Source organism: Trichoplusia ni, chromosome 20 (assembly GCF_003590095.1).
Source record: "Trichoplusia ni isolate ovarian cell line Hi5 chromosome 20, tn1, whole genome shotgun sequence".
Taxonomy (NCBI): Eukaryota; Metazoa; Arthropoda; class Insecta; order Lepidoptera; family Noctuidae; genus Trichoplusia; species Trichoplusia ni.
Window position 1 is genome coordinate 655228 of NC_039497.1, and position 27021 is coordinate 682248.

The window sequence follows — 27021 nt, forward strand, 5'->3', positions numbered from 1 at the left end:
TTTAGTTGTAATCATATTAAAATTATACGAAAGTATATGAGTGTGTTTATATATACAACGTGCATCAGAATAAAAGCAAGACCTTTAAAACAACTTTTATCATTAGGATAACACTATAATCTCTTTAAAAAAATAAAAGTTCCATACACACCTGGGCCCCAATTCTGCTATTTTACCATGGCAAATGAATGAATCGCAGTTGGATTAAATTTGAAATTCTTACAAATCTCTTAAGCATTTTGCCAATACAATAATTTTAAGTTAATTTTATTGACCTTGAGTGTACCGTTCTGAACTGAATTTACAATTATTTTGTAGAAAAATGCTTAAGAGAATACGAACATTGTCATTTTAAGCCGAATTTCATTCATTCATCGGCCGTTGTAAATAGCAGAATTGGGGCCCAGGGCGCATGACTCGATAAAATGTACTGAAAATAGCAATAAAAATAGTTCTGACGTTCTTAATACGAAGCTTTAAAAAACCGCAACTATCGTCTGTACCGATATGACTTATAATAGTTATAATGTATGTTGTTACTCCATTATTCTTAGGCATTACTGACAAATAATGTATGAAACAATCGATGGTGTGCAACGTTAAGCTGACTATCTTAGGAACTTTCTGACGACCTCCGTGGTCGAGTGGCGTACGCACCGGTTTCAAGGTGTCGCTAGCTCTGAGGTCCCGGGTTCGATCCCCGGTCGGGTCAATGTAAAAATTCACATTTCTACATTGTCTCGGGTCTGGTGTTTGTGGTACCTTCGTTGTATCGGAATTCCATAACACAAGTGCTTTCGCAAGTTACTTTGGGTTCAGAACAATGTAAGTGATGTTGTCCGCATTTATTTAAAAAAAAAAACTTTCACTGAAACTCATAAGGTGCCGATTAAGTACCCTCTCGACACAATTATTACATTCTTCACTCAGGGCGTTGTTATAAAAATATATCCTAGAAAAATCCATCAATATAAAAATAAACTTAAACTAAATCTAGTTAACAATATATTAATTAAAACGTGATCTCCTTGTTGCCCAAAAGCCCTTAATTAGTATTTATCATTAAAATTGTTGTTCTGTGACGTCATAAAACGGGTTTTATTACTCTATGTCGAGTAGCGTTGTGCATCAATAGGCAGTCAGTTGTCTAGGTTCAGAGGGCCACTCCATCAGTAGTGCCGGAACGGAACAGTTGATCCGAACACGATAAGAAATTGTGATTGTTTTTTATTTAAATTGAATTTTAAACGTGAGTACTTTTAATTTCATTTTTATTTTATTATAAACTAGATCAATTTAGTTTATTTTTTTCATTTAATAGAGAATTAATAAGTTCTCTATTAATTAAATTAATAGAGAACCGTAACTCAAGATGGAAAAAGGAATAAAACCTTTTTTTAGTTTTGGCTGTATTTTTTTAGTTTTTTTTTTATACGGCTGCTTTTATTTTGTATGATAACCTGATCGCAGGTTTAATGAATTTACAGGACTGTAGTTAGTCAGCGTTAGTTTCTTTGATTCGAATTCTCTTTTCAATTTGTTTTCTAAATGCTATTGCCGCCCAACGACCAAATTATTACAACTAAACTGTCACCACCTGAATAAGACAATCCTTTTTTTATAAGCGTCCCATTAACCTTGATTCTCATGAACAAAAATAGTGATATATGAAATGATATAAGCAATCGTTTTAGATAATTTCGTGTTTTAAATTAAATTAGAAAATCATGTGTCTGATCCGTTGTGTTATCAATTGAACTCTAATCGTTTATTGCAAGCCATAATAAACACTATAAATAATAATAATAAAGCAAGTTTTAAATCTTTGTCTTTTGACCACCTAAGTTATTGTTAATCATGTCACTCATAACTTTATTTACATTAGCTGTGACATAAACTGAGTGTTGGTCGATTTGTACTTAGGTATAGAAATTCGTGAATAAATTAGTGTTTGACGACTTGAAAATATGCGAAGGTCTAACACCCAGTCTTGTTATCGCAATTGAGAATTGAACAAGCACAATGACACCCAGACTCAGAACAAACATACGTGGATCACACAAATGCTTGTCCTACGCGGGGATCGAACCCGTACACAGTGGGTTTAGCGTGGTGACCTCAACCACTCGGCTATCCATGCAGTCAAAACCACACCCGCACAAATGAATACACCTCATCCTTTTGTCACGGGGTGTAACAAACATTCAAGTCACACGTAAAAAAACACAAAGATTCTGAAAAAATAAATGCTTGACCTATTTATTTGACTTGTTGGTAAGTGGGCTCGTTTAGATTTGGTGTCCTGACGTGAATACAACCACGTGTAAAAGCAATATTCTTATGGTAGTGAGAGCAAGACAGCGCAATACACAGCATAGATCGACATCTCTTTTCTAAATCCGCAATAACTTCGTGGTTTTGGTGCTGACAACTAAATTAAAAAAAGTTTCCATTGTATCATTATTTCGTTTCATGAAACAACCCGTGAATTACAGTTCATTACATACAGACTAGGTTTATTAATTTATTAAATAGCCCAACAATTTTGAAGAAACATTGAAAAATATCTAGCTCGTGGGATATGATTAACCAATGATTGGCATGGCATGGTCGTTACGTCATATATAAATAATAATTTTATTGCTTGAAATAAATGTATCCTATTGTTTTTATACAACACTGTATCGTTTTTCTCTCGTTATATTGTTTTTAAGACAGAAATATAAATTATTATTTCTGGTTGAATGATATCATTTTTTGTAGAATTATTTATTAGGGTTTTTGTGGTTGAGCCAAATATCTGAATTATGTGTAAAACCAGAAGTCGATGTATTTTATTTCGTCTAGTGTTAAGTTAGAATACGTGATATTATTAACCGACTCCCGTAATGAGTTTTTCAATTCGTCTATATTGATTTCTTTTGTTGTCTCAGAAGTTAAGAGAGGATGTACCTATTTTAGTCATTCTTTTTTTATCATACGTCAAGTTTATGTCATTTGGTTCCATAAAATTTCATCATGTATGGCCAAGTAGTTTTTATTTGAAGCCGGTTTTATATTCTAGTTGTTAAAGAAATCTTCAAAAGAACAGTTTCTAGCCATCCACAAATTCTTTAACGGAGACGATTGGGTTGAATTTATTACTGTGTGAAAAACTTAGTTCGGTTCATGGTACATCTACTAACTAAGTTTGAAGATAGTTCTTAAGGTTTCGGAAAAAAAATGAATGTTACATACTGACAGACAGAGAGACAGACAAGACGAATCCATGATAGGTTCGTCTGTGCCATTCAACGACTTGATAATCTAGATATGGTACCGGAATAAACTCGGACCGAGGTCCCAGTTGCCGGATTCGGAAAACTAAATATTTTTCTTCCGGCTGAATACTAATACTGATAACTGGAATTAAGTACCTATGACACTCGTAAATGTGCAATCAAACGAAAAAGACGGAAGCCTCCTCAGTCTATAGGCGAAACCGTTGTCTGACGACTACATTCTTACCAAGAGGTATTATTAGGTACCAGTGATAAAAATATCATAGAAGATGACATCAAGCAAGCGTTTAATGTGAATTTAATTAGAATATACAACATTCCTATCCTAATTATAATTGGTTTGAAACCAGATGCTTCCACAAGAACGGCTCGTTATATTTTAGGCACTTAACCAATGTACGTATATAGACTATATAGGTACAATTAAATTGTGTATCGGTATATTAAAACAAAGTGTCTAACTTTTGCCTTGAGTTTATAAAACGTGGTGCAAAATTATGATAGATATCATTATCATCATCCTAGACTTTTCACTACCATCTTGGGGTCGGCTTCCAGTCTGACTGGATTAAGCTAAGCTAAAACACTGCTACACTGGTAGCAGCAGTGTTTTATATAACCCAGTTACCAGGGCAACACAGAACCCCTTAGTTAGACTGGCAGTCATGATATTTTTTCGATAGTAAATATATTATTATATAAAACTAGTCAAGCAATCTCGATAAATACGCGCGAGTAAACCGTTGCATCATTTAACAACATTTGAAAAACATATCTCTTGTTCAACACAATTCTTATTAACCGGTCCAGTAATTTATTAATAATTGATGTTTTATCACTTTAATAGGTTTGTAATGATACTGAATAATCTTCATTAATTAGTAACGTTTATTTGAATCATTTAAAACGAATGTCTGCGGGGCTAGCATGATATCATGTTTATATAAAATTATAATATTTCATAGTCATGTGTAATTTCCACTATAATATGATTTATGTGCATTAGCATAGCGGCACCTATATCATACGTAAATAATTGTACCGACGTACCTAGTAATTATTATTATGAAGGCTAGTTTAATGCAAATGAAATTTTATTAAAAATGCTTAATTTCAATATAACGCCTTTTAAAATAATTATAGCAAGTCGTAGACTCGCGTGTGCTTAGTACAAAGTGAAAGGCACACTTATAAACAACGTATTGAACTGGGTTGCTTATCGAAGCATGTTTTTTTAGGAACAAAAATTATCATTTCAAATACATAGCTTTATACGACTATTGACTAATATGTAGTAAGTATGTATTGGTTCCTGAAACGTGAATGAATGAACTAAGTTTTCCGGCCTAAGTTCCATCATATTATGTCGGTGATGCTATTTGTCTTCATTATATTAATCCTAATTTTGTTTTATTACAGATACAAAATGGGTTTTGAACTTGAACATTGCTGCTTCTGCATCGACCTGAGGATAGGATGCCTCATCATCGGTTACTTGAATCTGGTAAGATCAGATATATGTAGCTTTTTTATTCTTTTGTTGGTTTTATACTTAGACCATATCTTAAAAGTGTTTAGATGAATTATATGTGACAAAAGTGTCTCATTCAGAAAAAGGCTGTAGCTACACTTTAAAAATTCCAACGTCTAGTCAGAATTTATTAATCAATATGCCTTCCAGCTCTTACTTTGACAAATCCCAATATGTTCTACACATATTTTAGCTACAATACAATCACTACAATTAGTAATGGAACTTATGTTGATAGTAACGTCCTTACTGCAGTCTAAGAAGTCAGAGCCTTAGTTTCCTTAAGCACAAGGATTGAGCAAGATACCCTTATTTTAATCAAATATACCTCACATCATAATTACCAATATATCACTGCAAACAAAACAATATTTCGTAAGTTTATTTTCCTAGAAGATTCAAATGACTTCTTAATGACATTCGATAATGTTCAGTTAATATTTATAACATTAGTGCAATCACTTTGCTATCCGTGCTGTCGAAGGTTACTCATGGTGTTTCTTTCTCTTTTCAGATTGGAGACTTCGCTTTGATTTTGATGACTATCTTGGGTCTGACGGCGTTAGGAAATGTCGGCATAACCTTCCATGGTTCCATGTCGGTCATGGGCGCGATTATTACGTCAGTCTTCGCCGTCAGTCTGATCGTCTGCACTCTGTTCCTCGTGTTCACCATTGTCTTACTGGTCGGAATACATCAGGTGAGAAATTAATCAATGTGGACGATAATTTGGAAGAGGATTTAATGAAACAAAGATGATTTCTTTGCACTTATTAAATACATGAAGGTTTTCTTAGTCGGAAATTGGAGGCTATTTTAGCTTAAAAACTATCGACATTCTTTAAACTGATAGCTTACCGTTATTAAAACACTCTTCCACTAAGGATCCTTGCCGGCGACTTTTTGTGGCTGTACTGCGACAGCATAGAAAAGCTATTTAATCGCATTTGCAAAGCGCTACAACGTCGCGACTGTGTCGATGCAAACGCGCTACGGTCGGTTGAACTTTGGTGAAGAATGAAAAGAGAGAGTCCCATGTGCAGTAGTGAATCACGTTTGCATAGCGTCTGAATCGGCTGACAGGTAGCGACAGTTTCGCTGCAAAAAGTCCCAAAATATATATCCCACTACGTGCCATTGCCTCAAGATAACAATTTGATTATATTATTTCCAGCACAAACGCGGCCACGTGAAGGCGTACCTCATCTACACCCTGATCTTCTTGATCCTATACACCATCATGTTCTTAGCTGGTTTCGCTGGTATAGGCCACACTCCTTTAACTATCGCCAGGGATGTCATCTCGATCAGTAAGTATACTTACAAGCATTTATTGAGTTTTACTCAAAACTCACTTTAATCAAAGCTTCGACCTAAATTTAATATGCTTTCCGCATTCGCTTTCCAAAATCTAATGATATTTTGGTGCTGGAAGGTGGCTCCGCTATTAAATGACATAACACCATCGAGCTCAGGTTCCTTTGATTTCTGTTGACGAAATTGGAAATTGGTAATAGAAAACCAGTGGAAAACCCGAAAGTAAAAACAAACTTGTTTAATAATTTTCTTAAAATATTTCGTAACAAGGAGCTTTGGTTTGGAACGGCCACGCAAGCCTTTAATACACTATATCACCGTTGTGTTCATACAAAGTTGGTAGGATGGAAATTCAGGATATGATTTGTCAAAAAAGACAATGTTGCCTTACCACAAACTTGCAAACGGAGCCTCCGACAGCTATAAACCCAGTGCTGGTATCTATATAAGCTATAAAGGCGAGGCAAGATGTAACAAGTTGGAGATTATGAATCAATCCAAAGAATTGACAATCAACATGTGCCTGGAACTTTGTCTTACAAAAATAGTCATATATTTTGTCTATTCTTTTTCAGTTTTGAGCATCTACTTTTTGATAGTGGTAAGGAGCTACTACCTGACTATGGATGAACCCAACCTTAGGCCTGCGATGTACAACACTGCCTAAGCTTTTTAATAATACGTTTATTACTTTTTAAGATTATTTCGTAATACATTTTATCTAACTGTTAATGAATTAAAAGTAAATTGATTGATTTTGTGTAAATCGTATCTACCTAGTTTCTAATAATAAAGTCTTTATAAATAATTTGTTTGTGTGTGTTTTCATTCTCCTTGCATTTTTACACAATTCATACCATCGTAGACCTTGTACTCTTCAAGACAGTGTATGCTGCTTCTGGCTCTATTGAAATGTTTCTAATATTTGATTTTATTGTCATTTTGATTATAATTTGTAAAATGAATTATTATTATTATGCAACCAAGTAATCTGCTATAAAAATGCTCCTGGACAAAGACCTTCTCATTTAACTCCAAATTAGGATTAGTCATATCTATGCCGGTTTGAAGACGGTTTGATTCTTGCCTACCATTATTCATCATCTACCACCATTCATATTAGCTACTGCTGGTTTCGGAGTTTTATTTTTAGGTTCCAGCTCACACAAAAGACTGAAATACATAAATAATTAACATAGTGTCGATTAACAAATAGTTTTATTCATAACTTGGTAAATATTTTAAGTATCGTATTTGTTTATCAATAGGTATTTCTTCTTGACTCAGTCCTTTATTCTTTCTTTGTAAGCCAAGAACGTCGATCTTAAAAAATACATTTTGACTAGTTTTTGAATGTAAACCTTAAACATCATTATGAAGTAGAAGAAATATTTTGGCATCGTCAATTTGTCTTTTCACCTTGCTTTTTTCTCGTAATCTCCACTCATCTCTTTAAAACTTTTCGAATGCTAACAAAATTGAAGTAGCGATAATCGAAGTAGCGTTTCAAACCTTTTTTTCTATTTGATCTTTTTTACACATCTTGGGGTGAATCTAAAGGCACCGTATCAGGAGTATATGTCACAGTACCAGCTTCTTCTTGTTTCATCTTCGAGTGATAACATTGTAGCACCAGGACAAAGTAAAAACTGACAGCTGAAAATGTAAACAAATGTTAATTTAATGTTTGAGATAAAAGTATGAAAGTAGATGAAATACCAGCGGACAAGTATTGAGTACAAGGAGGAAAGGAGTTACAGTTCCAATAAAGTTGTATAATCTTTCATGGTCTTACAATTGTAGCGGGTTTCGAAGCACAAGGTTAGCAGAATTGATACCAAGTATCATTGTGGCCTTGTGAAAATTACATGTGCTTTCTTAATTTTAATAAGACAAAGGGTCAAGACAGGCATCAATAAGAAATTTCCATTGGAAATACGAATTAGTAATCGCAGTGACTTAGCGAAGCTATTCCTCATCTTACTACTGTCAAACTCTTACTCTAAACCTGAACCGCCATGCAATGTCTTCCGCATTCAGTCTCGACAATTCATAGCAATGCATCACGAAAATGAAGGTGCCCAGCAATGCGAAATTTTAATGCTGGTATTGTTATATTATATGAAACAATAAAAGCTGGCACCCTTACAGTAATGTAAAGAGATACCGAATATTATAAAAAAAGCGACTAGTTTCTTGTTGGAACGGTCTTTTGCACATATAGTCCAGTATTTTAACCAGAAAAGGCACTTACCCAAAAAAATCAAATCACATGCTTCAATCAAGATCATCCCTAGATGCATTGCAAAACAAAATATAAAGTAGACCATATGCAGAGCAAACACCATGTAGATGAAAATTATGAAGGCATCCACAAGAACAGATTTGTTCTGAAACAAATGAACAGTTGTCATTAATAGTAATTACTTGGATATGTAGGCTAAACGTGTCACCTAGGTATGGACTGTTTTACTGAATTGCATTGATTTCATCCATATTGATTTGAATCTAGTACACTCAATATTTGCAAATATTGTGCACAAAAGTGTTTTCTCTAAAACTATTGTTCGGCCCATTTAGAAAAATAAATATCTAGAGTATTTTTTTTGCTCTAACGTGTGTTAGAGCAAAAAAAATACGGAGGAGGATAGAGAGTATAACTTGCAGGAGGGAAAAGACGCCAGACTTTAGCGCATCCCGAAATTTAGCGCTTTTCGCCATCACCCCGCCCCAATGCACCAACTTCGATATTGAGCACATAGGTCATTGTAAGTTATTTATAAGTGAATGGGGTCCAAGACTTGAACGGCGACTTGAACGGCAAAATCTTCGTGAGATGGGCGTACGATATAACAGGATGGATAACAAGGGTGCGAAGAGCAAGAGATAGAGGAGAAAGAATAAACAATGGGGGGCCACGCAGTGGGTTAAGTTTTTTTTAAGTTAATTTTTTACCTTTGTTTGCCCGACGTTTCAAAATTCGCTTTAATTCCCGTATTCAAATAAAGTATTGAGTATTCTTTAATGTTAATCTATACTCTATAGTATAGAATAGAATATACTCTTCAGCTTTATATATTAGTATAGAGTCTATACTAATATATAAAGCTGAAGAGTTTGTTTGTTTGATTGTTTGTTTAAACGCGCTGATTTCAGGAACTACTGATCCAAATTGAAAAAATCTTTTTGTGCTGAATAGACCATTTATCGAGGAAGGCTTTAGGCTAAAATATTCAACTTCGAGGGCTTCCTTTAAAAAATTCCTAACTAATATCTTCTAACCACGCGGGCGAAGTCGCGGGCAACAGCTAGTATATAAATATGCAACGCAAAAGTTTAAATACAAGTAGTTAAGTTCCTTTAAAACTCTTGGCTTACCTGATGTAGTCCTCTGAGCAAGATGATGGTGAATATCAAATATACTGAATACAGTATCATCTTTATGCCGTACGTTGAATAAATGGAAAAGAAAAACATGGAGGCGTCTTCTGCGGATACTTCTTTAGTAAAATTAGTGAAATACATAACGTAAAAGGGTAGTAGTGCGTATATCATGGCTGCGATGATGCAAATCTGAAACAAGTATAAACCATTGATTAATTGTTGATTTGTAGAATAGGGTTTTAAAATAATACAATACACTGGTGGACAATAAAATTAATCGAACTACCAAACATGTTATTGTGCCCCTGTTTCAAATGGAATGCCTGTAGAATTTGGAACTTATTTCGGGTTTCTTAAATAGAGAGGTGATGATGATGGATCCTATTATGAAACTCTATTCAATATGACTTTTATTACAACCCTTTAAAACAGCGAAAAAAGTCGTTTCACCTCAGCTGTATAATTAAAAATGATTCAATCCAGTTTTTCTTAATTTAGTTTTTGGGTAAAATATGTTCTGAAATCAATCAGTAACAGTTTTTACATGTAAACAATACAAATTATAATCATGTGCTTACTAGGTGAAAGTATCCAATGACCAAGCATCCTGTCCTTGGGCTTAAGCAAAAGCAACAGTGGTCCACACAGCTCTCTTTGAAGAACAGCCAACAACGTGAACTACTCATTTTGATCTGTAACAGAAAGGATCCTTCAATTTATCCTTCATCTCTCTCTCCTTAACCCATCTACTATTAGAATAATTGAATCAGAATATTCAAGAAGCCCTGTTCCTAGAACTCCGCTGTCTGTCTATCCATCAGTTTGGCCAAACTCCAAAGTATCTCAAAAACAGTATTAATTTGACAATCATTTTTTTCAGATAATGTATTTTAATTGCCGCTATATCACAAAGTTACAATTATAATCGAGGTTAAGCAGCGGTTGGTACAGTCATAAGATTAACGACCAATTTATCTAAATATCTTTTGTGCGAAACTGTCATCTTTCTTTAAAAATCCCTCTAGTCTCGCAAAGCTAGTTGAAAGAATCAAAATATCATCTTCCTAAATAGACTATAGCTCTCTCCCCTTTTTGTTGTACAAGTTAAATTTATCATAAAAACGGGGTACATCATTTCAAATGACGTGTTTCGGAAGGCACGTTAAATTGTGGGTCCCGGCTGTTATTCCTACATCTTTGACAGTCGTTACAGGTAGTCAGAAGCTTGAAAAGTCTGACAACCAGTCTAACCAAGGGGTATCGTGTTGCCCAGGTAACTGGGTTGAGGAGGTCAGATAGGCATTCGCTCCTTGTAAAACACTGGTACTTAGCTGAAACCGGTTAGACTGGTAGCCGACCCCAACATAGTTGGGAAAAGGCTAGGCCAATGATGTATGATCATTTCAAATGACAACTGTTATAGACAGAATAATCTCACAATCCTTTGAAAACTCTTTGTAATTTTCTCATACCCATATTCCTGGGCCCCGAATCTGCTTTTTATGATGATGAATGAATAAAAATTAAGTTAAATTGTCACTATTCGTATTATTGTAATCATTTTTCATGGTCAATAAAATGAATTAAGAATTCTATTGGTAAAATACTTAAGAGAACAGGAATAGTTACAAATTTAATCCAACGGCCATTTGTCATTTATTTTACAGAAAGAACCAATTTATATTCCACTTATTAGTTCGCACACTGTATTAATTATGTTCAATTAAAATGGCCTTTCGTAACCAGACAGCATTAATAGTATTTATTATACTTACACTAGTAATTATCGTTTTCCAAAACTACAAACTAACAAATACTTCGAAACACAAGCACTTGTGAATTCTATTTAGTCAACATCAACATGTTTACCGTATAACATCGTTATACAATTCAAATACAAGACTAGAAAATATTCTTTCTCAATGTTCAAAATATTGGAAGGAATTTCAACGATGCAGCGCAACGATGAAGTGAAAAACAAAAGAATCTCGCGAAATGTCTTCACTATAACGAGTTCCTTCTTCCAATGTTAGTTTGACACTGTGTTATACTGCAACACACTTGGCAAACGTCCATGGACGGAGTTACTGATCTGTGTTCATATCACCCTTTAAATATTGTGCCAAAGACTAAGAGAACAGATAGGTCGATATGTCAAAAGGACGTGAAAACACTGAAAAGTCTTTAAGGATTATTCTTCTTTTGCTTATCGAATGGGTGACGTACAACCAGGTGCTAGAGCTTTGCACCACTGGACCTCTGAGCTTAACGCACCGTTGAAATATTTGAAGGTCCGCTTTTTCTTTACGATATGTTCCTGAACCACATGTACCTAGTTTGTTTAAATATTATTAAAAAACTTTGGATTGCCTTTTCAATTTTACCAGCGCTAGTGCAAATCGAATCAAAATCAATTTTTTTAAAGCCATTTCAAGTAGGCCGTTTTAGGCACTTTCAAAACGTTACAATGATGAGTCTAGTTGCGCGGTTCCAAAGTGTCATTCTTATGGAGAAGAATGGTAAGAAACTACCAAATTTAAAAACCTGTCTGAAAGTATAGTATATGTACTAAGAGCCACAAGGTGCTAAGTAAAGGTTTATCTGGCTCGTTTTATCTGCAATCAGCATAATCTTTGGTCCATCTGGCGCCTTTAAGTCTGCCTCACTTCCTTAAATCAATAGCTGCACGCACGTTTTCTGTCTTATAAGGAAATGCGTTTATTAGAGATGTGGTTTTTAACACAAAAATCGATTTCTGGGATTGGAAATTTTGGTTTTCGCTACAGTTGTAGATGCGGCATATAAATAATTATTGTAGGCAATTGTATTTCATCTTGTTTATCCGTCATCTCTTATCACACATCTTCCACATCTTTGATACGCTTACTTATTTTCACACAGCTCATTTTGATTGTATCATAATGATACATTTTAATTGCTGGGAAATTTTCAAAGCTTTTCCATCTATCACGATCTTGTGACATCTCTTTAACTTCCTTACGTTACGTCACTTGTTCCTGCAGAAAAGTAATCTAAACTGGACCTTATAGTGAGTTAAGTTAAGCTCCATAGTTGCATGCGTTACTGCATTTATTATCTCTAATGCTCTTGTTACTTGACCCCTCATAGCATAACTAACACTCTAGCTCCGATAACGCTTCTGTGAACTAGATATCTAAGATATTATTATTAAACATTGATTTAATTCTTAATAAAATGGAACTGTTTTATATATTTAGTAGACTTTAAAAAGAACGAGATATGTCTTCGGTCATCATGATTTTCTTATATATGTAGAGTCAACAGCGAAAGTAGATGGTCAAAATCAGAAAGTTAATGTAAGAAATTCGAGTCAAAATTTTGGTAAGTTACTTCTTTAGAATTTCTGGTGTATACATAAAAAAGGTGGTAAGTAGCCCATTCTTACCAACTAAATTTTCATTCTTTTTTGGGTGAAGCCGTTTAGGTTATTTTGTGGTAAATAAAATTGTGATAAAGAATTACATAAATAAGATTTTTAAGACATACGACTATTTTATTAGTTGTGCCTTTTAACTGACTAGTCGACTATTAGTATAGATACCGGAACGTTAGTACCTATAGATAAAACTATAGTTAACTTACCTACAAAGAAAGCGCCAAAATCGAAATCAGCTATACGCTGTAGTTGATCGATTTTTTAAAGATGAGTTGTCGGTGCCTTAGCTACCGATCCGTGGTCAAGCTATGAATGAAGTCAATCACTACGGAGTCTTTGATACAAATAGAAAGCGCTCCGTACCGCCATCTGTTGTGTAATAATGGTTAGTATATTACTAAACTAGCCTTTTCTCGCAGCTTTGCCCACTTCATTTAAATATTTATCATTCTTTTATAACCTCTCTAGTGTAAATGAACTTTAATCTCCATCACAGAAGAATGTGAACATCCCAGAAGACTTACGAGCTTCTCGAGAAAGTTGAGATGGCTGGACTGACAACCTGCCAAAACCACCTGATGGATAATGGCCAACTTGGAGCCTACGTCATCATCGGCCTAGCCTTTTCTCAACTATGTTGGAGTCGGCTACCAGTCTAACCGGTTTCAGCTAAGTACCAGTGCTTTACAAGAAGCGACTGCCTATCTGACCTCCTCAACCCAGTTACCTGGGCACACGATGTCTGTCGACACGATGTCGACTGTCAAACATGTAGGAATAACAGCCGGGACCCACAATTTAACGTGCCTTCCGAAACACGGGTGGTCACCCATCTACGGACCTACCGCGTCGAGCTGTGATCAATTCACTTATGATCAATTCACTTATGCGGTTATAGCTTAGCCACGAGCCTACGTGTGAGAGAAAAGAAAGCCCATCACCGGTAACCAGTAGCGTAGGTGAAGGAGTTACTGGTACTCTAATACGATTACTATACTATACTATTGGCATTCTACAATACGGTCGAACCAGCCATACGTGTTTTATATTATGTACTTACATATCAGTTACCAACTATAACCAAGAAGTAGTCAGAGGTAATGTCAGCTAATGGGAGACAGACAAAGCTCAAGGGGAAAGAAAGACAACCTCAACTACCTCGTCTTCTCACAGAGAACCTGTAGTAGGTGCAGAAAGGAGATGGTACACTACACGAGTTCTTCAAGTAAAACAATCTTCTTTTAAACTCAATACTTAATCATTTATTGCGTTCCATAATGCACATGATGGTCTTAACAATTATAATGATACAGAACCATTAATAGGTCCTACTGCTTCATCGTCTCTCGATCTTCATAGTCTAATGCAGCAAGGAGAATTTTAAGGGGAAGCCAATGGATATACAAGAATTAAGAAAAATGCGTGATTGTAAAAGAACTGCTTATGCCTACTACTGCTGAGAATTTTTCTCCATCAGGAAGATTACATTTTTGGTTTGGAATGAAAGTAATGGTATGGTATGTTTTTTTTCCCGTCAACTTGTTAGGGTTTATAAATTCATCTTTTACTTATAACCGTTATTACTGTTGGGAAAATGATACTAATAAATATTTACAGGAAAATATTTTTATTTATTTTAAGGGTTTATTTTCATTTATCACGGCATTAGGTCTTAAGATGCGGTGTATATAACAGTGCGAGTGCCGACTTCGAGCATTTTCTTGTGGTAAATACTTAAAACCAGTATGCAGTATGCATGAAAACCTGAAAAATATAATGTTATTAGCACATAATAAAGCAAAATTAAAGAAAAGAATGTGGGGCGATGACTCGAGTCCGGATTTGATAGAAACTTGTCGGGCGACTTCGATAAACGCGTGTAAACTTATTTAAGAAATCACCTGAAGAAAGTAAGAACAAAAATATTATGAAAATGTATATTTATCCGTTGTCTAGTATCCATAATTTGCTTTGATTGTGCTTCATATGAGACCAGTAGGCGTTGTAGAAGTTGTGGAATCTTTTTTTAGCCATTACTGTCCCACTGCAGGGCATTTGTGAAATCTTATATAATCATTAAAAACCTTGCACCTGATCAAGTATTTTGTGAAGCGCAATGCATTAATGTATCCATATACTCATACTTACTCAAAATAATCCCCATAGGAATAAAGAATTGTGATACTATGTAAAAATCCATGGTAAACCAATACCAGACGCTGAAAACGATGTACCCGATGGAGGCCAAATATAAAAAGTTTATGAACAGCCTTACGCGGTTCTGTTTGTGCTGAAACAGACGATTTGAATGAGAACACACATAGAAATGAAGTAATGAGTAGGTACATAAACGCACAGAAAAAAATAGAAATTACTGTCTCTAACTGTATTTGTAGTGAAATAACTTTGAATTGTCAGTACATTGCTTCGAAAAATGTGTCTGAAAACTGTTGTAAGAGTATGTCAGAAATTTTGAGAATTTTTCGAATTTTGATGTCCATCGTTGAATGTAAATTAAAAGCAGTCTTCATTGCTTTCACATAGAATAATGTTAATATTTCTTACGGAGACTTTAAAATTACCACAAGATCGGGTACTACGCGGGTGAAACAGCGGGAAATAGCTATAATATACTTTTATGTATTATCTTCAGACCCTAAGTTCCGCGAACTACCGATAAGAACACTTGGATAAGAACAGCTATGCTCTTAACCCTTATGCTTGTTACACAATACACATTTTGCTTGCGCATACTTCTCATAAGACTGAACATATGTATTTCTCCATGCAGTTGAAGGATTACCTTCAGAACAAAAACTCTCTATACTTACTTCAAGGTCTTGTTTTTATGTTGCCGTAAGGCACATTTTGGGGTTAATACTTAAATGATAAAATATTGCCATATTTACAGGCCTTGTCTGACCAGTTTCGGGCCGGACTGGAGTCCTTAATTGTGAACTGACGCCGTCGGTGCAACTGTTCGGGCCATCCCGATAAATACGTGTTAGTAAACCGTTATACCGTTTAGAGATTATATATTAACCACACGCACACTTATTCACTTTGAAAAAGTGGTTCTGATCTTATCGCACGTTGTCGTTCCACCTTCGATACATTCAGTTTTCAAAGCGGAAACAAAAATATCATCTAAATGCATGTGTGACAGAATCACACAAAACTTCTTAAACCAAAATTCTCGTTTGACATAATTAAGTTTACCTGATGAAGCCCAATAAGCAGGTTGATGGTGAACGCCATGTATATGAAACAAATGATCATCATTACGACAAAAAACATATACACAAGAAAATACGCGAGGTCCGCGTCAAATTGTGTGGCTCCTTCTGATAGTTTTAATGTAAAAAATGGCACACTTGATAATATCATGCTGCTTATGATGAGGACCTGAAAACAGAAGGAACAATTTTAAGAACACGACTCCTCCATAAAGAATTTTTTTTTGTGTAACGGGTTTAAAAAAAAATCAAGTCACATGAAAAACGCAGACTCAAGACAAGCATTCGTGGATCACACAAATGCCTGTGCTACGCGGGATCAAGCCTGCGACACGTCGCGCTCAGCAGCAGGGTTTAGCAGGGTGACCTCAAACACTCTAGGTGTCTTTGTGCATGTGGCTTGAATGTTTATCAAACATCCCGCGCAAAAGAACTAAATGCCTTTGAGCAGGGGGCGTTAGAAAAAAACTGACATTTAAAACATAATTTTGTACACCAAATGCATCTAAATCTATCAGCCTTACCACATACACATAACCGATGATTAAACATCCCGTCCTAGGTGTAAAACAAAAGCAACACTGGTCCACACAGCTGCTTCTAAAAAGGTTTGAGAATTTAGAGTTACACATTATATCTGCAACAAACAAATCAAGTAAACAACGCGTATTTGTTTACAACTAATGTAATATGACAGTTGATGTGAGCGATATAGGAGAACGAAAGAAAGAGACAAATATACTGATTGCGTTTACAGAGAGGTCAAATTAGACTGGCTGTATTGAGCGGCGGACATAAACGTGCAATAAACTGACCTATCCAAGTTATATACACTGAAACTAACGATGTACTTATGGTAACGAAGGCACGAACCAAATGTCTCTCGTATTTTTAACACATGGCAGCGTTTCTCCACGTAGCTTTGCAAGTACCGTGCTTGGTCTACAGATGATTTGTCGGTCACTATGTCTCCAGTGCGTATTGGCAAATATCCACAGAGCTACTGCGCGCACTAACGTCAGAAGATGCTTGCCAAAGAGCATAATATTACGTACAGACAGGTCAGAGCACGCTAAGAATAAAGAGCCTCAGGGAGGACACTTTCTGATTGTATTGTCAAAGTTTTATAATACAGAATCGTGAGAATAAAATCAGTATTTACTATGATGAGAAACAAAAACAAATTTATTATTTCACGTTAATGTTATGTTCTCTTTTTGGCAACGAATCAAATTATTTTATGTTTCTGATTCTCTATCTATACTAATATATAAAGCTGAAGAGTTTGTTTGTTTGTTTGTTTGTTTGAACGCGATAATCTCAAGAACTACTGCTCCAAATTAAAAAAATCTTTTTGTTTTGAATAGACCATTCATCGAGGAAGGCTTTATAAACCATCACGCTGCAACTAATAGGAGCGTAGATACAATGGAAAATGTGGAAAAAAAACAGGGCAGGTATAAATCATAACTTATATCTTCTACCCACGGGGACGAAGTCGCGGGCAACAGCTAGTTTTAGATATATGACAAAACCAATAAAAAAATTTTAAACAAATTTTTTAAATCCTTTTTATATTTGCGAATTTATCGATTTGAGACGTATGATTTTAAATGCAGCATGGTAAGTAAAATAGGTATTATTCATAGAAATCTAATGTTATTTAGATTTCTATGGTATTATTAGATACGTATTTTTGCCTTTTTCTCAACGACAAAAATTAACAAAGATAAACCGCTTTAAAATTTAGGAACTAACTAGGAAATAACTAGGAAACTTGTTATGTTACGATTTCGAAAAACTAAAAACAAAAAGATTTAAAAAACATCATGGTCCCTATTGTCGGTTCAATACGTTGGAATGATTTGACAGTTAGCTAGGGATTAGCAAGGGAATCCTACTAACATTATAAACGCGAGAGTTTGTATGTACCGATGTTTGTTCCTCTTTCACGCAAAAAACAGAGGACTAATTTAGACGAAACTTCGTACACAGGTAGCCAGGGCCATATAACCAGGGCTTAGGGTAGTTTTTATTACGATTTTACGTTCCCGTGGGTAGTCCCACGGAATTTTGATTTGTGGCAAAATATAACTTTTCTACACTCCCCAGTCTAATATAGCAAAGATAAAGATAGTCTACATTTTAATCTTTGGCAATTGTGGCGTCTTTTAGTCTGCAAATTGAATCAATAGAGAAAGAGAAACCGTTGTGATAGATCTTTAAACAGAGTTTTTAGGAATATAAGGTTTATATTGTTTTTAGGAAGCAAAATGCAGCTTCAGGCCGAATATACATTATCAGTGGCCATTTAAATTATTCAAAGTAATCATTTGGATAAGGCTGTTTTTAAGGTATTTAATACCGATGTTAGCGAGGAAGACCTAATGTAGATGGCGGGATGAAATAAGTTCTTCTTACCGAACTGGTCTCTCGCGGCTCATGAGAGACAAGTGGAAGAAGAGTGGGGAGGCCTTTGCCCAACGGTGGGACATTCCAATCTAGTAGTAAAAAAAAAAACCTTTTTTCGCGCGGGGTTCCACAAACCTACAATTCAATGCACAAAGACAACCAGACTCAGGACAAGCATTCGTGGATCACACTAAAGCTTGTCTTTGGGATCGAACCCGCTACACGTCGCGCTCAATGGGTTTTGCGTGGTTACCTTAATCATTCGTCCAGCCGTTGCACATTTTACTAAGCATATTCAATATGGGCTGTTTATTAGGTCTCGTACCTAAAGGGTAAAATACAACCCAACTATTATTATGACTGGGCTGTATATCATGCCAGCCTATAGAAATTTTCATGGGTAATGATAGTGTGAGGTAAAGCAATGATTGCTTCGTTCATATATTTGATTTTGGTGACAACCACATTTAAGTTTATTTGTTACTCAGCCGATTTGTCTCTCTTTAGCTTCTTTGGTGACTCACACTTAACCGGTTATTTTTCTACCCTATAGATAGTATATAATATAGCTACTGGGCCGACACCAAACGATTGTGGCCTTCACCAAATCCTTTTCTGACTCTCTACCTAGCGCCACTCAAAAAAATCCTACCACCGTCCTTTTTTTCGCCGCATAGTTTCACACTCTTACCGACTAAAACTGAACCATAATGCTACCTACGTTATCCGCGGTTTTATGTCAGTGTATGGCAATCCTTCATACACCGACTGCGGGCTTCCGCCGGCCAGTAGTGTGGGCCGGTGGGTCACTTTCTCGTGTTGTGTGGAGGCCGACGTGTAAAGAGCGTCGGCCCCTTCGCCTTATATTGGGACCACATTCATAGCACTGAATGTGGTTCTCCGAGGTGGGAATCCCACCATCGCCCACCGTCGCCTACCACAACACACAACTCCACCACACCACCACGTAAAACGCCTTGTCTGTGCTTGTATGATTGCCGCCAAGCCATGCTTACATGGCTTACATGGTCCGTCTTATCCCATTTTAGCTTGGACAATAAATAGAAGACAGTTCTAAAAAAAATTTTATTTATTATATAATGATTCTATATTTAAAGCACTCCAACACAATTTTATTTAGTCCATGTGTTGCGGGCGTTGCACAAATATTCCAGTCACATGCACAAAGACCCCCAGGTTCTAGAAACGCACTTGTGGTTACACAAATCCTAGTCTATGTAATCTGGAAGGCATTTCCCCGTCGCGCACAGCGGGGTTGGTATAGTGGCCCTGTAGTGCCTTGAATCTTAAAGTAAGTTGTATCTCACGTTTGTGCCACGTTCAAGCATCTTCTCGTAATATCTCATCAGAACTACTACGAAGTAAGTAATTATAACTGAAAAAAAAACATGGATTAGTACCTCAGCTGGTGATATACCAGAGTCAAATGATATCTTGTTTTTAATTATAATAGATTTTTTTTTTTTCTGTGTCAAGTGAAAATTTTATGAGAGTCAGAGGGCGCTAAATTTAAACTGTGTCACTTAAATGAGAAGACCAGTAGGTACCGTAAAACGGGGTGAATAAGGTTTCAGGGGATGAATAGAAAATTGTGTTTTTAGGGGGTTGCCTGAATATTTTCTTAAACAAAAATGCTTAAACACAGTTACTTTATGAATTGCTTGAGAATTTTCATATATTATAATCTTAATGTTTTGTCTTGTAAAACGTCCAATTCGAACTAAAAACCCGTTTCTATCCACCAAGAAAAAACTCAATTCACCCCGTTTTACCGATACTAGTACCAGACGGTGATTGATGTTAACTTTTAAATTAACCTAACTGGGCCCGATTCTGCTATTTACAATGGCCAATGAACGAATGGCAGTTAGATTAAATTTAAAACTACATATTCGCATTCTCTTAAACATTTTGCCAGCATAATAATTGGAAATTCACTGTAGTGTCTGTGAGTGCTCCGCCCCGTACTGAATTTCCATTTATTGCATTGGAACAATACTTAGAATAATACGAATAGTTCGAATATTATCCGATTTTCATTCAATCATCGGCAATTGTAGATTACTGATAGATTGTAATACTTACTCAAACTGATACAGGAATAAATTAATGATACCAAATCGAAATAAATCAATTCCTTGAACAAAGATAGTATTGTCAGAGCAATGACAAAATACTGAAACTTGATAAATACCAAGACCTTTCTTGGTTTGTCCTGAAACAAAGTTTTTGGTTAAAGTATTTATTGATACGGCACATATTACGAAACTTTAACTAATATTTTTATATAATAGTTTAATTATATTTACACTTAAAATAAATACATAAACACAAAAACAATAATAATCATCAAAAAATTAATTGGCAGCACAGGCTGGGAGTGTGCCCGCTAGGCTGGCGGCATTTACCCTCTGAGCGAGCTAAAATCCAGCCTGTGGGTAACTTGAAGTATCATCAAGACGCTTTGCAAGATCCTTGGTAAAATGAATAAATCCTAAAATGTGATCGATAACGACTAATAATACCTATGTGAGACTTGGTTTCCAAGATTTTCCACTTAATTCATATGCGGATCGAACACAATATTTTGCTATTTATTAATCTTTTTTTATTTTCTAAGGGTAAACGGCTAAACCAATTTTGATGTAATGAATGGCATGGCATTCAGTAATAGGGTGTCAGATATTATTCATAACTAAAAAATACTTAACAAATATGTTTTACCTCATGCAGGCCTACAATCAGAGTAAAGATGAACGCCAAATACATAAACCATATTATCAAGGAAATAAGCACAAGATATGAAAATGGAATCTTCTCTGTGTCAAGCAGATTTTCAGATCCGTACACCATAAAACATATTCCTTCCACCATGTTGCAAAACTGAAAAAAAGGGAAACTTCAGAGCGTGTTACATTTGACATAACAGCTGTATTCACAGCTATCCCTGAGATATAAGAATGGAGATCTTGTCTCGAGTGACATTAGGTACAAATCACACTAGAAAGGCAACAGCTAATAACATTATGAACGCAACATTAAGTAAGGATGGATGTTTGTTACTCTTTCACATATAAACCACTAAACTAATTTGGACGGAATTTCTTACATAGATAGTTTAAAACCCGGATTTACACATAAGATAGTTTTATCCCGAATTTAATTTTCCGTAAGATTATTCTTGACTTGTAACAGCTAGTTATAAATAATTCTGAATCGTATATTTGTGAGTGAAAATATCATAGTTTTGTAAGTATTCTTACCAAGTGTACATAGGCGCATAAAAAGGCCCCAGTTTTGAGGTCGAAGCAGCAGCAACACGTTTCATTTTCCTCACTCATTTTTATCTGAAACGAAATGTTTAATTTAAGCGAAACGAAAGTTTCAACGATCTTGTGCTCCTAGAGACACAACTAACATTATGATGTCATTTTATAATTAAAACTCTCGCAATGCATCGAAAGTTAGTAAAATTGTGCCAACCTATATTTCAAATTCTAATATTTATTACAGTTAGATCCAATTAATATTCTACAAAATTGTATATTTTAAGGATGACTCAATACAACACTTTTTTTGTTAAAAAAATCGTTCTAAAACTACGCTTATTGCGAAGTAGTGTTTGTCAAGATGGTACTTTATTTCCTACCAAAAAAGGGAATATATACTCGTAGGTATTTAAAAGATTACATAAGTGCGAAGCCAGGACGGGTCGCAAGTTACTAGTTTCTCAATAAGATATTTCTGGCAACTTTTTCAAAAATATGGTACTCTATAGTACTAGGCGATTCGAATAATATAAAGAAAAACAATAAAGTGTTCAAATAAAGAAGCAAAATTAAAAGTTTTTGAATAATTAAATCGATAACTAACAATTCATTTTTTAACTTACCTCAGGGATGGCGTATGGTAGGTTTTAAATTTTCCAGTCAGCACCTGATTTAAAATATTTGATATCTTTTTTTGGATATCAACAGTTAACGAATTGCCACCTTACCGTGACCACATCACAACTACTTCTGCAGGCAATTATACTTACATCGATAGAATACGCTATTTTTTTCCTTATATACTAATTGAAATAATTTTGGCATTACATTTTGTGTATAGGTGTAGGTACAAATTTATCCGTTATATTTTCCTCTTGATTTTCGGCACTAATTACAATTTTAACTTATGAGTTTTGATACGATAACCATCGAATATTAATAAGGCAATACTTTATATTGCATCCAATAGCTTGTACTTTGTATCTTTCTCTCGATAAACCGCTATCTGAGCCGCGCCCTTTCCGTTAGGCGGTGTTTTTAGGCTGTATTAGACTTCTTTTTTCAAGTTATCTCATTTGTTCTATAATTTTTGTGAACATCAGATTAACTGGTTTCGTAGATCCTCTCGTTTGAGTGTAATTGAAAAGTTTCATTAAATTGTTGAGGAATCGATGCGAGTCTAATATGCATGTAGCAGAAGGCAAAACTGGGTGTATTCGATTCTTGTGTTGGCAGCCCTACGGTTTGACAAGCAACGAGTGACGTTTAAAAACGTTACTTTTTGAACAGACGTCGAGCCGGGTGGATGTTTCAGATATACGACCGACTTCACCGAGTTCCGGTAATAATCGGTTTCCATCTGAGCTGCGTGTGATTATTTGTGAACGGAAATTATTAGAAATTCTTCGCAACAAATCAAAGAGTTTATCGAAACTCGTTTTTTGTTTCATTTCTTCATGGAAGGTCAAGAACGTCTACATAATAAACTCCTCCTTCTCCTCCTCCTCCTTTTAGAATATAAAATTAGTCCAACCCGTGTAAAAATTAGCCAGAAAAGACACTCCAATTTTACATAATATAGGTATATAGACAACTATATACCTATATATTTACAAAAAGATAAATAATAAAGGGATATTCTTCGGGTCAAAAAAGTTTATTTATCACATTGGAATTATAAACCATACTTATAATAGAGTGCTCTGTATCTTAAGCATCTTAAATCTGTATGTTGTCTCGCCTAGGTACTGCTGCCAAGTTCAAGTGCATCTTCTCATGATAATTCTTCAATACTATTAAAAAGTACGAAGTTATTACTGAAAGAATAGAAATTGTTTTATACCTCAGCTGGTCAGGGCCCAAAAAATTATATTTTGTTAATAGGAAGCTGTTTTGATGTCACGTGAGACTTGAATGACGGTCATTTAAAAAAACATTAGTATACCCCTCCCCCTCCCTCCTTATAGGGGACAAGCTGCCTTGTAGCATCAAGAGACACATCACAAGTCACTACAAGAGAAGTCACTTGGCCTTCTTGAAAAAGGCCGTTCAATTGTTACTTTCATATATTTAAACTCTCCATTAATGTTAACAATTAAATTGTGTGTACGGATAGTATAGTTATACTTACTGAAAAACAAGAGTTCATAACTGAATAACGCCAAATCGAAATTAAAACAATATCGGATGAGCCTTACGATTGTTCGACTGACGACTAAATACTGAAACGCGATAAACGACAGGACATATTTTGGTTGATCCTGAAACAAAAAAAAAACAGTAAAAAGAAAAAGTTGTGCGGTTTCTGCAGGCTTACTCCGCACAAAATCGTACTGCTTTAATCGAATTTATATTCACTATATAACACTGACTGAATCAAAATAAAAAACAGAACAATATCAGTTTACCAAATTTTGATAAATTATCTACGGTGCAAAGGTACACAACCCATTATTAGGTACACACGGTACATAATAATGAAGTACCTAATTATAGTTCCCGGCACGGATCTTGAGCGCTCGGCGAAAGAGTGGCGATCGCTTTGCGCATCGTAAAATTAAACGCCAAACAATTGTGCGTACTCGTCGTCTTGTGATGCATGCAACTGCAGCAAGGATTTCGACGAAGGACGAATTTCAACCAATCATGAGTGACGGCTATGACGCGATGCGCTGCGGGCCAATCACTGCACTTTATCCGCCCCGCGCCTCACTTCCTACCGCAAAATGGACCCAAAAAATCACTTCTGCGCAGGTGAAAGTCAGCGCTCAAAATCCGTGCCGGTAACTATACATACGTAAGTACAATTTGGCTACTTTACCACAGTCACATACACACTTTTTACGTTACATATGCATAAGTACAAGTAATAATTAATTTTACCTTATGCAGGCCCACTATAAGAATGATGGTAAACGCCAAGTACAACAAGCACATGAACATTGCCCAACCATACATTAAGTATACAGTTATCATGATGTTCCTTGGGTTAAGTCCGTCATCTTTTGTCATTTCGAATGCCAACATGGTCACTGTAGCTATCCCTAAAGCTAGGATGTAAATCTGAAAAAGAAACATAAGACTTAAGAGCTCAGATTGACAAAGTTTTAGAATATAAATTAATTGCATTGGCAGTGTATAAATTTGAAATTTCCATGGGTCCTGATGAACGAGGAGTAAAACACTATTAACGAGGATTTAGCGATATATATATTAACACTTTCGATTGACACAAAATTAAAATTTACAAAAGTACATATAGTTCCACACGTAACGAAACCATAGCTTGACTGGAGTGTTGGTCTAGTGGTTAGTGACCCTGACTGCTATACCAGAGGACGTGGGTTCGATTCCCGCCCAGGACAAATGTTTGTGTGATGAGCATGATCATTTGTTCTGGTGTCTGGGTGTAATTTATCTATAATATGTATGTATTCAGAAATATATAAGTAAGTTTATCAGTTGTCTGGTTACCATAACACAAGCTCTGCTTAGCTTGGGATCAGATAACCGTGTGGGAGTTGTCCCAGGATATATTATACATTATAGCGCGATCTAACTCGATCCCAACGCCATCTATCAAGGCTTGGGTCAAACCTTTTTACAATTAATGTTGGACTCTATTTAAAAATGCGATTGATCGCGCTACAACTTCGCGTACAACGATGGACAAACATATTTACAAGGGCAGATGAATGAATGAAAATTGGCTTCAGGCTCCTCTTTCGTAAAAAGCTTGAAAAAAGCGTGCAGATGAAACAGCTTTTCGTCGGTACTTACAGAGAAATTATATCTGCATAAAATAGTTAGTAATCTACATGATACGATACGTAATTTGGTTTAGCCATAATTTTTCTATTGGCATCACATAACAAGTAAAAAAAATCCCCAAATCACCTCCAATTCGTAGAGATAAAACCATTTTACTGCTTTATTTTTAATAAAAGAACATTAGAAAAAAATCTACTGCCTTGCAATACATAGGAAAATGATTTGATTTGGTTACTTTTTAAAAATATGTCTGATTTCTATAATAACTATTTAAAAATGCGTCTACATCAAATACATAAAAACAAATACATAAATACATAAAATACTGCATCTACATCACCTCCGCACTCGTCCAAATGCACAAGGTCACTAGCGAGAATACAAGCCTTAAAATGACACAAATTGCAACATAATTGATAATTCATTACGGGACGGTATACTTGAGATCAATACAATGAATTTCCAATAATTGTGCTGGCAAAATGCTGAAGAGAATAGGAATAATTTCGAATTTAATTCAATTGCCAATCATTCATCGGCCATTGTAAAAAAGAGAATCGGGGCCTAGCTCATACCATAGGTGTAGAGCTAAGCGAATTCTTACCAAGTGTATATAGGCGCATATAAAAGCCCCAGTTTTGAGGTCGAAGCAACAGCAACACGTTTTATTTTCATCACTCATTATTATCTGAAACTAAATATTTAATTATTAGAATGTTTAATAGTAAAAGTTAAAATGTTATCAACCTGATCACTTGTTACTGCAATCAAACTAAGGAGGCGAATCTTTATGAGTATTTATATTTCTTGCCTTTTTATGTACAAACGGTTTGACTAATTTTGATAAAACTTAATAGGTCAGAGGTCTTAGAGGTCACACAACACTTCACACCTTCACGAAGGCGTCACAAAATCGGTCTAGATGTGTTGAAGGAGAATGATATCAAATATTGTGACACGGGAATTAATGTTAATATTTATAAGCGCCAATAACCCAGGATTTTTAGCGGGCGGGCCCGAGGGGAACAGCTAGTTTGGTATATGCGGTCTATTGCAGAAAACACGTTTCAAACTCGAATGCTTTAAAAATACACCCCCTTTTTTGTTGCAGAGAACAAAATATATCTTTGCCTATGACTATGCTTTATATTCATAAAACAGTACAATGTAATGTCCTTGTACACAAATAAATCTTCCATAATACACAATAAAATTGCACACATACCTAATTGCGCGCGCATAGATAAGTTAAACTATTAATACGTACCTATTAACCATATGACTGTCCAAGAGATGACACTATGGGAGCCAGCTGCTTTACCGCGTCGCTTTGGGAGGCCTAATAAGCGATGACTTACCGCGTGGGCTGGTTCCAGGCAGC

At 35.4% G+C, this 27021-nt stretch overlaps 4 protein-coding genes and 1 long non-coding RNA gene across 6 annotated transcripts; 1 reads left to right on the forward strand and 4 right to left on the reverse strand.

Annotated features, from left to right (window-relative positions):
* Positions 1-810: 810 nt before the first annotated feature.
* On the forward strand, positions 811-7299 carry LOC113503878. The gene is made up of 5 exons (XM_026886014.1): positions 811-1249; positions 4701-4785; positions 5327-5512; positions 5987-6122; positions 6705-7299. Exons 2-5 carry the CDS (start codon positions 4708-4710, stop codon positions 6794-6796), a joined length of 492 nt encoding a protein of 163 aa, XP_026741815.1. The 5' UTR covers positions 811-1249; positions 4701-4707; the 3' UTR covers positions 6797-7299.
* A 28-nt stretch (positions 7300-7327) lies between these two features.
* LOC113503875 lies at positions 7328-13571 on the reverse strand. Of its 2 annotated transcripts, none has more exons than XM_026886009.1 (5): positions 13138-13571; positions 10092-10205; positions 9508-9702; positions 8384-8519; positions 7328-7785 (listed from the first exon to the last, which is right to left on the reverse strand). In XM_026886009.1, the coding sequence occupies exons 2-5, from the start codon at positions 10197-10199 to the stop codon at positions 7664-7666; spliced, it is 561 nt and encodes a 186-aa protein (XP_026741810.1). In that variant the 5' UTR covers positions 10200-10205; positions 13138-13571; the 3' UTR covers positions 7328-7663. The 2 variants fall into 2 exon arrangements, with proteins under 2 accessions (XP_026741810.1, XP_026741809.1); XM_026886008.1 differs by lacking the exon at positions 13138-13571 and adding an exon at positions 11289-11949.
* Positions 13572-13625: 54 nt separating this feature from the next.
* LOC113503881 lies at positions 13626-17160 on the reverse strand. The gene is made up of 5 exons (XM_026886017.1): positions 17041-17160; positions 16692-16804; positions 16151-16336; positions 15080-15221; positions 13626-14695 (listed from the first exon to the last, which is right to left on the reverse strand). The coding sequence occupies exons 2-5, from the start codon at positions 16797-16799 to the stop codon at positions 14604-14606; spliced, it is 528 nt and encodes a 175-aa protein (XP_026741818.1). The 5' UTR covers positions 16800-16804; positions 17041-17160; the 3' UTR covers positions 13626-14603.
* Positions 17161-19651: 2491 nt separating this feature from the next.
* On the reverse strand, positions 19652-20838 carry LOC113503885. Its single transcript, XR_003401521.1, has 2 exons — positions 20686-20838; positions 19652-19975 (listed from the first exon to the last, which is right to left on the reverse strand). It is a non-coding gene; the product is annotated as an uncharacterized LOC113503885 (long non-coding RNA).
* Positions 20839-23510: 2672 nt separating this feature from the next.
* On the reverse strand, positions 23511-27021 carry LOC113503879. Its single transcript, XM_026886015.1, has 5 exons — positions 26999-27021; positions 26245-26334; positions 24753-24932; positions 24001-24130; positions 23511-23686 (listed from the first exon to the last, which is right to left on the reverse strand). The coding sequence occupies exons 2-5, from the start codon at positions 26320-26322 to the stop codon at positions 23589-23591; spliced, it is 486 nt and encodes a 161-aa protein (XP_026741816.1). The 5' UTR covers positions 26323-26334; positions 26999-27021; the 3' UTR covers positions 23511-23588.

Excerpts from the sequence above, each read along its gene's own strand:
- LOC113503878 (XM_026886014.1), top strand. The coding sequence starts at position 4,708 with ATGGGTTTTGAACTTGAACATTGCTGCTTCTGCATCGACCTGAGGATA. Across the intron at positions 5,513-5,986 it reads TACTGGTCGGAATACATCAG|CACAAACGCGGCCACGTGAA; the intron begins GTGAGAAATTAA and ends TATTATTTCCAG. Across the intron at positions 6,123-6,704 it reads CAGGGATGTCATCTCGATCA|TTTTGAGCATCTACTTTTTG; the intron begins GTAAGTATACTT and ends ATTCTTTTTCAG.
- LOC113503875 (XM_026886009.1), bottom strand. The coding sequence starts at position 10,199 with ATGAGTAGTTCACGTTGTTGGCTGTTCTTCAAAGAGAGCTGTGTGGAC. Across the intron at positions 9,703-10,091 it reads TCATTGGATACTTTCACCTA|ATTTGCATCATCGCAGCCAT; the intron begins GTAAGCACATGA and ends TACTTGTTTCAG. Across the intron at positions 8,520-9,507 it reads TGCTCAGAGGACTACATCAG|AACAAATCTGTTCTTGTGGA; the intron begins GTAAGCCAAGAG and ends CATTTGTTTCAG.
- LOC113503881 (XM_026886017.1), bottom strand. The coding sequence starts at position 16,799 with ATGTGTAACTCTAAATTCTCAAACCTTTTTAGAAGCAGCTGTGTGGAC. Across the intron at positions 16,337-16,691 it reads TCATCGGTTATGTGTATGTG|GTCCTCATCATAAGCAGCAT; the intron begins GTAAGGCTGATA and ends TTCTGTTTTCAG. Across the intron at positions 15,222-16,150 it reads TGCTTATTGGGCTTCATCAG|CACAAACAGAACCGCGTAAG; the intron begins GTAAACTTAATT and ends CGTCTGTTTCAG.
- LOC113503879 (XM_026886015.1), bottom strand. The coding sequence starts at position 26,322 with ATGAGTGATGAAAATAAAACGTGTTGCTGTTGCTTCGACCTCAAAACT. Across the intron at positions 24,933-26,244 it reads TATGCGCCTATATACACTTG|ATTTACATCCTAGCTTTAGG; the intron begins GTAAGAATTCGC and ends TTTCTTTTTCAG. Across the intron at positions 23,687-24,000 it reads TTATGAACTCTTGTTTTTCA|TAATAACTTCGTACTTTTTA; the intron begins GTAAGTATAACT and ends CTATTCTTTCAG.